This window comes from Zootoca vivipara, chromosome 13 (assembly GCF_963506605.1).
Source record: "Zootoca vivipara chromosome 13, rZooViv1.1, whole genome shotgun sequence".
Taxonomy (NCBI): domain Eukaryota; kingdom Metazoa; phylum Chordata; class Lepidosauria; order Squamata; family Lacertidae; genus Zootoca; species Zootoca vivipara.
This window is the reverse complement of record NC_083288.1, coordinates 38,901,130-38,914,835: the sequence shown is the minus strand read 5'-3', so window position 1 is coordinate 38,914,835 and position 13,706 is coordinate 38,901,130. Positions and strand designations below refer to the sequence as shown.

At 46.7% G+C, this 13,706-nt stretch overlaps 1 protein-coding gene across 1 annotated transcript; it reads right to left on the bottom strand.

Moving 5' to 3' along the window:
- Window positions 1-93: 93 nt before the first annotated feature.
- Window positions 94-12,254, bottom strand: RUSF1 (RUS family member 1). Its single transcript, XM_035135259.2, has 15 exons — window positions 12,072-12,254; window positions 10,654-10,822; window positions 9,488-9,565; window positions 9,065-9,179; window positions 8,447-8,492; window positions 7,745-7,777; window positions 7,032-7,137; window positions 6,331-6,432; window positions 6,130-6,200; window positions 5,422-5,606; window positions 4,809-4,866; window positions 4,186-4,256; window positions 2,793-2,951; window positions 981-1,058; window positions 94-410 (listed from the first exon to the last, which is right to left on the bottom strand). Exons 2-15 carry the CDS (start codon window positions 10,801-10,803, stop codon window positions 316-318), a joined length of 1,347 nt encoding a protein of 448 aa, XP_034991150.2. The 5' UTR covers window positions 10,804-10,822; window positions 12,072-12,254; the 3' UTR covers window positions 94-315.
- Between the last annotated feature and the right edge of the window lie 1,452 nt (window positions 12,255-13,706).

The window sequence follows — 13,706 nt, the reverse complement described above, 5'->3', positions numbered from 1 at the left end:
AGTGCACAAGGAAGTTATCGGTACTGCAAAACTACTACTTCAACATACATAAAATTTTCACACACAAAATGCAAAAGAAGAAACACTTTTAAACTTCACGTTTATATATATTTAAAAAAGGTTTATTTTTGTGTTTCCCGCTCACCCTCAAAAAATCAGGGAGGGAGCAGGTACCCTGGGCTCTCCTCCATTTTGGCATTAAAAACTCTGACCACCCCACGTGAGGCAGAGACAGCCCTTCTGGCACCACTGTGGCAACTGAGATCCACTCCTCCCAAGGCTTTAGCAAGTCGTCAGGTTAAACGTCTCTTGGAGTTAAAGGGTTTTCTTTTCGGGGATGGTCCAATCCATGCGCCACTCGTCAGGGCCCAGAAGGTTCCGGTCTGTTACCCATCCTGCTGCTGTCAATCCTTGGAAGCGACGGGTGGGTCCAAAGTGAAAGGAAGGGAGTCTTGTTGAGCTACAGCTATACATTCAATTCATTCTCAACCTACACTTCCCTGCTCCTACCGCTCTTGATACAGGACAGTGCAGAAGGGTGAAATATAAACAGGACTGAATGGGGTTTTTTTTGGGGGGGGGAGTGAGGATTCTTGCAAGCAGAAACAGCATGAGAAATCATAAAAACTTCTGCAGTCTTTTTAAAGGAAAGCAAGTTTCTACCCCCTAGGATTAAGTTGAAAATCTGTGATGGGAAAAGCCTGATATCAAAGTTCTGAAATTAGAGAGGATCTGAGCAGGGGTTCTAACAGGGGTGATTCCCTTTCCCCAGATCTAATTAGTATACTATTATACTAATCTTATTATTATGTACAGCTAAACAAGCAGCTAGATGCAAATCTATTGAATTTTCATAACTTACCTAATTTTCATAACTTACACAGGTCATGGAAATGTAGCTTTGCTCGGCGCTCTCATTCAGAATATTTTTTTATTTTTTTAAGTAAAGGTCAGCATCTATATCACGACCCCCACCATACCTGCCAGGAATTTGGGAAATACTTTGTCCAACAGCTGATGTGTTTCAGAAATCGCAGTGCTGTCCTTATTCTCGGGTTCTGAATGATCCAAAAAAGAAGAAAAAAGGAAGGAAATCACAGCATCTTCCCTGACAGAGCTATACCAAGAAAAGAGCAGAGCATATTAAAATGGGTAGATTGTTCCCACTTGAGCTCTAAGTATACGGTGAACACTGAAATAATGGGCTAATGCTGCCAATTTCTTCAAAAGTCCAATACAATACAAGCAGCACGCAAGGGCACAAGATTCAATCAAGTTTCAATCAAGTATTATTAGTACAAAAAGAAAACAATAAGAGAACCATGTACAAGTGCTGACACAGAAGCCAAAACCAAACGTCAAGCAGATAGCACAGGGGTCCCCAGACTTACCGCGCAGCGGGCCGGAGGGCAGGGGAGTGCGCGCGCAGCGGGCCGGAGGGCGGGGGAGTGCGCGCCCGTGCGCATGCGCGCACGCACACGGTCGGGAAAAAATCGCCGAAAATTGCTTGTGCGCATGCGTATGGGCCTCCCCCGACCCGGAAGTGCATCGGAAATGACCTCTTCTGGGTCGGGAGAGGCCCATACGCATGTGCACAAAGGATTTTCGGCGATTTTTTGCCGATTTTTAAGATCGTCGCCGCGCCACGCGCCGTAAGAGCGGGCGGCGGCAGCGGGCGGCAGGGGTCGTCGCGGGCCGGATTGGGAGGCCGATTGGGCCGCATCCGGCCCGGGGGCCGTAGTTTGGGGACCCCTGAGATAGCATATACAAATAAATACCGAAAGGCAAACCAGTCTTTATGGTCTTTGAGGCTATATAGCGGTCCTGTTAGCTAGGGATCATGGGAGTTGTAGGCCAAAACATCTGGAGGGCCGCAGTTTGGGGATGCCTTTTGGTATTTATTTGTATATGCTATCTGCTTGACGTTTGGTTTTGGCTTCTGTGTCAGCACTTGTACATGGTTCTCTTATTGTTTTCTTTTTGTACTAATAATACTTGATTGAAACTTGATTGAATCTTGTGCCCTAGCATGCTGCTTGTATTGTATTGGACTAAGTATACGGTGGGCTATAAATGCAAATAAAATAAACTATCAAGGATCAGCGCAATAGGAAGGGGAAAATCTCTCTCTAAAAAACAAAAACACACGACGGAAAATAAGGACGGAAGCAGCTGTCTTTATGCTGCCTGACAACCCAGCATCATCCATTTTGACTGGCGGTACAATGTCAGAAAAAAGAGCACATTCCCAACCCTTTAAGTCATATCCTTTAAGCCTCCGATGGACAGCTGTTTTAATTTCGTTTTATTAATACATTTCTATGTCCCCCCCCCTTTCTTCCAAGAAGTATGTGGCTGTGTACAAGGTTCTCCTCCTCCTCATTTCATCCTCATCCACAACCCTCCAAGAGAAGAACTGACTCAAAGTAGCCCAGTCAGCTTCCTTGCTGAGTGGGGACTTGAACCCTGCTCCCCCAAGCCCAGCACTCTCACCACTACACTACACCACCACGTGCCCCTCTGCCTGATTTCACACAGTCCTCAACCTGATTTCATGCAGGTGGCCCAAAGGGCAGAAATGGGGGTGGGGTGGGGTGGGAAAAGAGACACAAGAAGGGTGTCCCGCCCACTTTTGGCTCTGGGCCCAGCTGCCACTCTCCACAGGAGCGGAGGGTAAGATTCTTCACCCGTCTTATAAGTGGAGATGCCAGAAATAGAAGGGGAAAGGTGTGTGCCCCACCCCCCACTGAGCTGTAGTTGCTCCCCACTCCCCTTCCCTCCTGGTTCATCACCTTCACGAAGACGACGCTGCAGATTCAAGAGAGATTCTTCCTCCAAGGCAGACATTGCCACGTCTTGGTACAGCAGGGCTTCCAGGAAGAAGGCATGAGTGCAGGCTTTAATTACATCCACGCTGCCTGCCAGTCGGTGTAGGAGAACGGAGACAGTCCCTGGGGATGGAGGGAGAGAGATGGGGCAAGGCCATCGCCATCCTTTTATTTGTATGCCGCCTTTCCATAGTTAAAACCAGTGCTTTTTTTTTTTCCTGGAGGGGACTCGGGGGTATGCATACCCCTAAGCATTTTGTGAATCTTTGTACTTTTGTCCATTTACTGTATTTATTTTTCCTTATTTGAACTATAAAATGGTGATTTTCTTGAGTCAAAAATGAGAGTGCCCCTAAACATTTTTTAAGGGGAAAAAAAAAGCACCAGTTAAAACTGTGCTCAAGGTGGCTTAATGTGCTCAATGGTGACGAGATTTGCACCATTGCAAACCTAACAAAAGTAATAAACAATAAATGAAACACATAAAAAGTACACAACCAAATTGAAACAATTTCCACTTAAATAATAAGATCTAAAAATAAAGATACAGAAATCAATACCATTAACTTACTACAAAAAAACCCCAACTTAAACAATACCACAGCCTAAGAGTATGTTCAGCGGTTTTTGTAGCTGGAGTCAGTCCTGTAAGGCCTGTAAGGCAGGCAGCAGGTTTTCCAGGACTCACAGCCAAGATGGTGCTCAGTATCTCACATGTTGACACACCTTTCTACTAGGACCCCAGATCTGCCGCCAGAGGTTGCATCCAGACCAGCCTTTACTCTGGCAGAGAGTGAAGCCGTGAACTGGGATTGGGAATTCAGGATCAATTTTTAAAACAGGTAACTTTAGTTCATGGTCCAAACCTCACTGCCCCTTGAAATATCCATCTCTATTGTTATTGCTATTGTTACTGGAAGACAGGAGTGCCTGGTGTCCTATGGTCCATGGGGTCACAAAGAGTCGGACACGACTAAACGACTAAACAACAACAACAATTGTTATTGCTTCTGCTACGCCAGTTTATACCCTACCTTTCTATATTAATATATGCTCTGAGGCTGACAGTAATCAAAATACAACAATCTAATAATTGGGGGGGGGGAAATACAGAACAAAAAATGTGGTGAAAAAAGGATATACAGTATGTATGAGATTTTTTTTAAAAACCAAACTCATTTACAACCTCTCTCTTTTTCATGCCACATTGCTAGGAAACTTCACACATGCCTCAGGCTGCAATCCTAACCCCGTTTACGTGGGAATAGGCCCCACTGAATTCAATAGAGTAGACAAAATTAGTATTGCACTCTTAATAGCCAGACACTTCATAGATGCAACTTTCTCACCAACCCACCTGCTGCTCGGTTGAAGAAGATTAAGTAATTTGTGGAATTCCCTTCAAGGGCTTTCTGGAAATCTGCAACTCTGGTTGGAGTTGGAAGAGAAATTCATGAATGGGAAATTCAATCTGAAAGACAAACGTCTGGGACTCCTCTGCACCCAGGAAGAATAGTTTAGGCCCTGGGACTAAAGGCTGCATCTAGAAGCCTGCCTTTCAGTAGAATAAATGCATGGGGTTTTCCAGGTTATATTTACACACTGTCACATGGCAACAATGCGGAAGTGATCGCCCCCCACCCTCTGGAATGCCTTCCCCTCAAGGAATTTGTGACACATTCGAAAACCACTTTCAAAAGTCCGCTTATCCAAGCTTGTCCTGGACTCTTGCACGTTTAATTCTCTGTCCTGTGCACTGCTCAGTTTTGTGATATGTACTTTTTTGTTTTTAAAGCAGATTCCTAGGAAATCTTATTCGATTGTTATTGCTATTGTTTTCATCATTTTTATGTCATGCACTTGGACATTTTTAGTTATAATAAGTGGGTTGAAAAACTTCACGAAGAAACGGCAAGCTTAGGAACAAATTATCCTCCAGAGAATGGAGGGTTAAAGGGGCACCTGATAGTTCTTACTCACCTGGAGGCCACAGTGCGGAGTGGTGTCCCAAGGTTCATCCTGAGCTCCTGCTGAAACCCTAGGCAAGATACGGGGGAGGAAACCTCTGGGTTTTTAAGGATGCGACCCTGAGGGCCTTTTGCTGAAGTCCCACCATGTTGGCGAAACCAAGGTATGTCACCGCCGTGACAGACATGCTGGCAAAACCTTCCCTGACCTTGTACCCTTCAAATGTTTTAGGCCAGGCACCCCCAAACTTCGGCCCTCCAAATGTTTTGGACTACAATTCCCATCTTCCCCAACCACTGGTCCTGTTAGCTAGGGATCATGGGAGTTGTGGGCCAAAACATCTGGAGGGCCGCCGTTTTGGGGTGCCTGTTTTAGACTATGGCTCTCATCTACAACTGGAGATGTCACTGAGGAGAGCTGAGCGACCCATACAGAGACCTGGAGGGCTGCATTTGGCCTAGGGCATCTCTGACCTAGGGTGTAATGTGACTGTCAGTTCTATGGTCTCCCTCTACCGCCAAAGGATGGGGGGGAGGGAGGAGAAGAGGAGATGGAGGCATGAGCACGGACAAAGCTCTCAGGCGGCACCACTCCTCCTTCCCCCTACAAACAAGCCCTTCGTTACCTGGCACGAGAGGCTCCTGAGGGTTGGCGAGAGCAGGGCCCAGCACTTTCCCCCGCTGCAAAAAATGCCGCAAGACCAGGCGGAGCCGGGCACGGTTGAGGGTTTCCATGCAGACGGACCGTACCGCCCTATAATTGGCGTAGAGATGCAAGGCAGTGAAGAGGCCGTAGAGGGAATAAGTGAGGCTGAAGAGAAAGAAAGCAGACAAATCAGAGAAAAGTCTCACCTAAGAAAGGACTTTCCTCTGTCCCTTCAGTGGCCCCTGCCAAACACTTCCATTCCTTTTATCCTTGTAAAACCTGACTTTTCCACACTCCCTACCACGCGACACAGAGAGAGGTAGGATCATCATCGCCATCATTTTATTTGTATGCCGCCTTTCCATAGTTAAAACCATGCTCAAGGCGGCTTACAACATGACAAGATTTACATAACTACAAACGTAACAAAAGTCGTAAACAATAAATAAAACACATCAAAAAGTACACAGCCAAATGGAAACGATTTCCACGTAAATCATAAGATCTAAAACTAAAGATACAACAACAATATCAATAACAGCAACAACCTCTCCCAACCCCCCCAAAACAATACTCCAGCCCAAGAATCTGTTCAACAGCCTCAGCTTCTGTAGTTGGAGTCAGTCCGCACTCCACTCTCCCAGGACAGATGGGAAAAGGCCAGCAAGGCAGGGATCCTTCCACTCACCGGAGATTGTCTGCTACAAGAGGAATGAGGAGAAGACTGAAGAAGAGGCCAGCTAGGTTCACCAGGGTCTCCTGGGTAAACAAGAGTGGACGTCACCAGAGGGCAAATGGTAGGCCTCAGGCCTTTCGCAGTCCCTGCACAGTCCTAACAAGAGTTGGCAAATGCATGCCTCATTCTCTCCACACCCCCTAGAGTTCTCACCTGGCTTCCATCTTTGGCCGAAACATCGGCCATGTTGTCCCGCCGGGCCTGGTGCATGGTGAGGGCTGCCCGAGTGGCCCCTCCAGCAACTCCCACAATGCACTGAAGCAGAGAGGAGAGAAAAAAGGAGATGGAAGGAGAACAGAAAGCTTTGTGGGTCACACACAGACACAACTACATAATCCTCCAAACAAACGGCAGAACATGACACCATTACCTCCTCAGCCCCCCGGGGTATCCACAACCCATCAGGAAAATTAAGATGAAAATGGACACCAAGTTTTGTCCCAATACTGGCTCACAGAAGCCTTAGGCCATATTTGCACATTTAAAGCACGGCGATACCATGTCAAACCCAAAGAATTCTGGGAACTGTAGCTTGTTAAGGGTGTGGAGAGTTCTTAAAAGACCCCTAATTTTCCTCCCAGAGTAGAATACCCAGGGTGGTTTAACAGCCAATCCCCAGTGAACTCTGGAAATTGTAGTTCTGTGAGGGTAAACTTCAGGTCCTAGAATTCTTTGGAGGAAGCCACGACTGTTTAAAGTGGCACCATAGTCCTTTTAACATACTGTGTGAAAGTGGTCTTACAATAAATGTCTCACCCAGTTATACCCGCCAAGTTCCACTCCAGTTGCACATCTCAATTATCCCAACATCTCACCAAGCCAACTCCCATCCCTCCTCATTTGTTTATTTTTACCTTGAAGAAGCCACTGATGCACACAATGAGAGTGAAGCATGCTGGGAATGCTGGGGCCAGGATCTCCATTAAGATGGCCATGTCATTCAGGACATCAGCAAAAAGCCTAAGGGGGTATTTTTTTGGGGGGGGGAATTAAATGTCAATCAAAGAGTGACCCATTAAGTGTCTAAGCACAACACCCACGAGAATGCAATTGTCAGTAATCTGGAACCTAAATATCCAAACAATACAAGTTGAAATAATGTGGAACTGGTGTTATAAAATCATTTTATATCACAAGTATAAACAATTACAAACATGACCTAAAATCACTCAACTCAGTAAAATAAACCCAAACACATTTTGCCCTTATTGTATTCCCCAGTAGTCAATAATATTAATACATATATATGTACACACACACACACACACACACACACACACACAGGCATGTATTTCAAAAAAAATTGGAGCCATCAGTGAAATTAATAAGTAAACACACACCAAATAAGGCTACTATTGGTCTTGCTTCTTATCATACCACGGATGGCCACATATGTGTGCCTGTAAACCAAAACTAGCACTCAAGCAAAGCCATAAACCGTCCTTCCAACTGGAACATATGTCTAAAAGTGTCCTACAGAAAGTACAGTTGGTGATAAAGTACTGGATTTGTACCTAATTTTAGACATGCAGCTAGAGAGGAGGAAGTCAAAACACCCCCTCTTTACCTCCATTGCTTTGCATCGCAGTCCAGTTTGCTCCTGGAAGATAAAAAGGAAATGGGATAATGTGGGAAGGAGAAGAAGGACAGGGCCCCTTAGAGATCAAACTCGGAAAACAGTCGGTGGTCAGAATGTCATAGAATCATAGAATTAGAGAGTTGGAAGAGACCACAAGGGCCATCCAGTCCAACCCCCTGCCAAGCAGGAAACACCATCAAAGCATTCCTGACAGATGGCTGTCAAGCCTCCGCTTAAAGACCTCCAAAGATTAGGACTGGGCAGAAGACCAAGGTTCAGACCCCCACTCAGCCACGAAGCCCCTCCTTGCAGCCTAGCCTACCTCATACGATTGCTGTAGGGATAAAATTGGGGCAGGGGGCGTAAAAACATGTATGCCACCTGAAGGAAAGGTGGGATAGCAACGGCTTCTAGCCATGAGAGCTATGTTCCACACCCGCTGCCGGAGGCCTCATGGGAGGTAGAAAATCTCAAGTGGGGAGAAAACCCTTTGTAGCCCTCAGGTCCTCCTTTTGGGCTCCCCATAGGCATCTGGGGCTAAATGGGGCTTATGGCCTGATCCAGCAATGCGCTTCTTAAGCTCTTATAACAAGGGAATAAATAAAATATGAACAGTCCCACCCTAGCACGTTTCCTTCCCCCCCCCCCCCCCCACCAGCACCAACAACATAGGACAGAAGCAGGACTCACCCCTTACTCCAGGCAAAGAGAATTCGGCCCAGCATCCCAGTCCCATCTGAGGAAGAAGGGATAGAGAGCACACATCAATGGCTGCCACAAAGGGGCAACTGGTCCACATGAGAATGGAGGATACAGGAAGCTGGCTCGCAACACAGTTTGAATCTGCAAGTTACAAGAGCTTCTTTTTGGAGTGGGGTAGAGACTATATTGCCGGCAAGATAAGGAATGCACTGGAAAAGGGAGAACAGTGATGAGGGGGTCACCTTAACCTGAGTGGTTCTGGGTTCAAATCAAGATGAACAGATTTGGGGAAAGGCTCCGAGGGAGCAGTTTTACATGGCACTTTTCTTTCCCCCTGCTTGCTGAAACCGAGGCCACATTCAGCCATGGGCTCTATTGCATTAGTTTTACTCTTTATACTGCTAGCCCTTCCGTTTCTGGTGTTCCTAAATGTCGTGGGGCAGTAAAGTGGGTTTGATTTTGTGGGCACCAGTAATTTAAGTGTTGTTTAAACGCTTACTAAGCATTTATTTAAAGCTCCAAGCAAGCACCTCGAGCTACCTTTAACTGTGGGAAAGGATCAGAAGAGGGAAAGTCGCAGAGGATTAACAGAAGGGCAAATCCCACCTTTCAGGATCCATGTGACAGTAGCAGCTGTGACGGTTGAAGCCTCATCCCCGACTCCCACCCCTTTCAGCACAGCCTGGGTGGCCAGAGTCCCTGTGATGCTACTGGCAAAGGCCTGGGTTGGGGCGGGGGAAAGAGAGGGGGAGCAGTTAAGGCAGAACAGAGGAGGGGTTTTGCCCCACTTAACCACCCGTTTGAGACCTTCCCTTGAGCCTTCGCTATCCTATCCCGCCTCAAACCACACACAGTTCCATCCAAGCCAAAAGACTTCCTTTAAAAAATACCCTCCACAGAACTGATGCCCTCACTTTTTCCAGCCTCTGATAATGAAGAGGACGAGCAGGATGTTGGAAACCAAACATCCCACTGAAAAGCAGGCCACCACCACCCCTGACCCACCAGGATGGAGAATAGAGCCCTCACCTGCACTGTGTCCCAAATCTGGTAGGCCAGGTAGTCTGAACTCACACTTTCAGGATAACCCTGGGGTAGGAAGACCAACTACAGGAAAGAGAATAGAGGTTGTTGTTGTTACATTCACAACGCACTGAGACATATCCGTTTTTACTGTCGGAGTACTTCAGACTTCTTGCCACATGTTTCCCCTCTCATCCCCATCCCAAGTTGGTTGTGGGCTCAGCAGCCCCTCTTTGATTTTTTTAAGAGCATTGTTTTTGCATCCCAGGGATACGTTGCCTTTTATGCCCACACTTAAGGCCACATCCACACGATATGTTTCAAGCGGTATGATACCCCTTTAACTGTCATGGCTTCCCCCAAGAATCCTATTCTGGGAACTGTAGTTTATTAGTGGTGCTGAGAGCTGCTACAAGACCCCCTATTCCCCTCCCAGAGCTACAATAACCAGAGTTCGCTGGGAAGAGGGGTTGCTTGCTGAGCATTTTGAAAACATCTTTTAAGAGTCAGGGATCCTTTTCCTCTTCATTCACCCTCCTTCTTGCCAAGGCACAACCTGGCATAATATGCAGCACTGGCTCCCATTGACAGATAACACATCACACCCAAATTCTGTCCTCCTACATCTGTTCCCAACCAATTTCCCTTCTTCAAAAACACAAATCATGCAGCATCCATGATGCATATGGTATCACTTATCCCTTTCTGCTCCCACACCTGACACACACCAAGGCATCCTCAGGGCAGTCTCGAGCAGGTCGTGCGCCCTGGTGCTGAGGGGTGGAGATCCCTCCGGCGCCCCCGCCCTCACAGGGTGCAGCATAGTTTCCGCGCGGTTTCGCGGCGCCCAGCCTACCGGCCCGGCGCCCTAACACACTGCACCACCGGGGGTCTACCTAGAGCCGGCCCTGGGCATCCTTCATCCCATCACTCCAGTATCTTCTTCCTAAACCACTATCATCAAACAGACCTTCTATTCACTCTGCTAAATCTGTACTGCAAAAGCACAAAGGGACAATGGACGTCTGTGTGTGTGTCCATATACAACCACAACCACAACCACACACACACATATACACACACAGAGATAAATTTAATAAATAATAATAATTTGTATATACAACATTCAGGAGCCTTTTGGAAACACAAACAAACAGAAACCGTTTTCTCACCATGAAGATCTCCCGTACTGAACGGAATCCTTGATTTTGAGGTCCGTCCGGAATGCAGTCTAGCCTCCCATCAGGCAAGGCCCGGTAGTGCTGAGCACTGCGGGAGCCATAACTTTCCATACAAAGCGGCTGAACCCCCAAATTGGTCATATCTCAAGCAGCTCCTAAGCTGTTAAGGACACACAGTATTATTAATTGATTGTTTACTTTGCGTTTGAGAAACAGAATATGTGAATAGGAATGCATAGGTTGGGACAGGAGAACCTCAAGTCCAAGGAATAGGTGTGGCCCTCCAAGCCTTTCTACCTGGCCCTTGGGATTCTCCTCAGGGCAGCCATGCCTTCTCCTGACTGGGATGTGTCCTTAAACTCTGATAAGGGCTCCCCCCCCCCCGCACTGTACATTTAAAGTAGTAGCATACCACGTGAAACAGTCATGGCTTCCCCAAAGGAATCCTAGTACTGTAACTGTAGTTTGCTAAGCATCCTGAGAGTAAAAAAATTCCTTCAGTAGCACCTTAAAGACCAACTAAGTTTTTATTTTGGTATGAGCTTTCGTGTGTATGCACACTTCTTCTTCTTCTGCATTCTTCTTCTGAAGAAGTGTGCATGCACACGAAAGCTCATACCACAATAAAAACTTAGTTGGTCTTTAAGGTGCTACTGAAGGAATTTTTTTATTTTGTTTCGACTCAGACCAACACGGCTACCTATCTGCAACATCCTGAGAGTAGTTAGGAGAACACTTTTCCCCCCAGAGAGTTGCACTTCCCAACATTTCCTGGAAATTCCCAGTATTCTCTTTTGGCCTCTGTTAAAACATTTTTGTTTAGCCAAGCCTACCAGACAACATGTAGATGTTGATGTGCTCTAATCTTTTACTGTTGATTTTAATTATATTATAAATGTTACAGTTACTTGTTTTCTTACTGGCCTTATTGATAATGTTAATATTTCTTGTGAACCGCTTAAGGGTCGTATCACAATCAAGCGGCATATAAATTTTGCTAAATAAAACCAATAAATTACACCACTTGCACAAAGTACTCAAGACAGCTTGCCACTTTACCGATCTATCCCAAAAGCCCCAGCTAAGTCGTTTTCAGATGCTGGCTGCTTTAGAAAAAAAACAATTTCCACATTTAAAGCCGTGTGCATCGTCTACATTATAAACAGAGGAAATCCCCAAGCATTCAGCACAGGCAACCCAACCCCCTTTTGCACCTAGCTCCTGGGCATACATACTGACATTGTCATTTAAACTCTAAGAATGTACGGGGGACGCATCCGAAAGGCAGCTTTTCCCAGCAGTGAAAGTTGACTGGCAGCTCTCACAGAAGCGCGCACGCCAATGCCTGCTGGCTCCCGGATCTCTCTCCGGGGGTTGGCATCGCACCGCCACCCTGAGCCCAGCCTAACCTTTGCAAGCCGCCGTCCAGGCGCCACCAGCTCAGCGCCCAGATCTATTACGCCAAGTGGCAGGTCTCGGTTGCTCCATTCCGGGGAGGTTAGGGCTGCAGAGGATGCTGGGGGATAGTTGCAAGGGACTATGGGGGCTGTAGTTTTGGGTGGCATTGAGTGCCTCTTCCTCTCCCCTAACCATTGCCCTCCTTCGTTATTAAGATACAGTACAGTATTTGCTTCTTAGGGAAGAAAAAGAAAATCCGGAGGGGTGGCCATATTCATCTGTTGCAGCAGCAACAGCGGCGCAGGATCTTGCAGGTTGTGGAAACTCTTTTAACAAATGTCTTACGGCGTAAGATTTTGTGACTAGAGACTTACGATGCCAGCTGGCAAATTATATAGATTAAAAGTTATACCGTGATAAATGCGCTCGGTAGCACAAGACTACTCTTAAATAAATAATAAAAGCCTTTTTTGGGGGGGTGGAAAATGCACATTTACACGCACCCCGAATACCCCATCTCCAGGTTCGTAAGTGAAGTCTTATCCGCGAAGGTATCGCTGCTTAAAACGCTTGCAGAAGTACACAGATTTGGCAGCAGTTTTTCCCAGCGTGGACTTGGGAATTGTTGCCTGGCATGCAGGTGGAATTGTTGCCTGGCATGCAGCCGCCGAAGGCACAGGGGCTTTATAGGGGGAGAGAGAAAGGGGGCGCCTTCCGTTCTGTTGCGGGGCTGGAGCTGGTTCGTTCCCAGCTGACGCAGCAGTCCTTTACTGCGCGGGATTTAGCGAAGAGAAACGGGGCGCAAAGGGGTGGAAACTCCAAGCGAAAGGGAACAGTTTCCCCTTTAACGAAACAGGCAGCCACGTCCTCCGGGAAGCATCTCCAGCAATCCGGAAACGCCGAGGATCCAGCAGGAACGACGGGAGGAGTTGCAACCCCGGTTCCAAGGAGCTCTGGGAAATGTGATCCTCTATCGTTGCAGTTGCTTCTCTCAGAGTTTATTGAATCCCTTTAAAAGCCACCTAAGTCCACAGCCATCGCCACTCCATGCCGTGGCAATAAATCCCACAATGATTTATTTTTTAAAAAAGAAGTGGAGAACGTTTATGCATACAATCTGCTGATCTCCATCTGAATTAGCAAGGTGCAATGGGGGACAACAGACGAGATGGTTGGACAGTGTTCTTGAAGCTACTAACATGAGTTTGACCAAATTGCGGGAGGCAGTGGAAGACAGGAGTGCCTGGCCTGCTCTGGTCCATGGGGTCACAGAGAGTCAGGCACGACTAAACAATGAGCTACTTGATTTGTACCTGCCTTGCACATCACATCAAGTAGTCTTTCTTACCAAAATGCAGCCAGAGAATAATATTGAGAGAGCTTTATTTTCAATAGATGCAACTTGCTCTTGTCACTGAAGGTTGTATTATCTCTGGCAAGCAGGGTTGGGATAGGTAAAGGCACAGGGGAAACCAATATCCTAAAGTGATCCAGCTCTACACTTGAATCCCAGAAAAGTGACGGTTGGGAGCAACTTTCATTTTTGTATTATCCGAGTTTGACTTTGCTTACCACACACATGGAAAATTTAAGATTTGTATATATAAGTTGTTTTTGTGGATGGGATCTTAGAAACAGGATTTTCC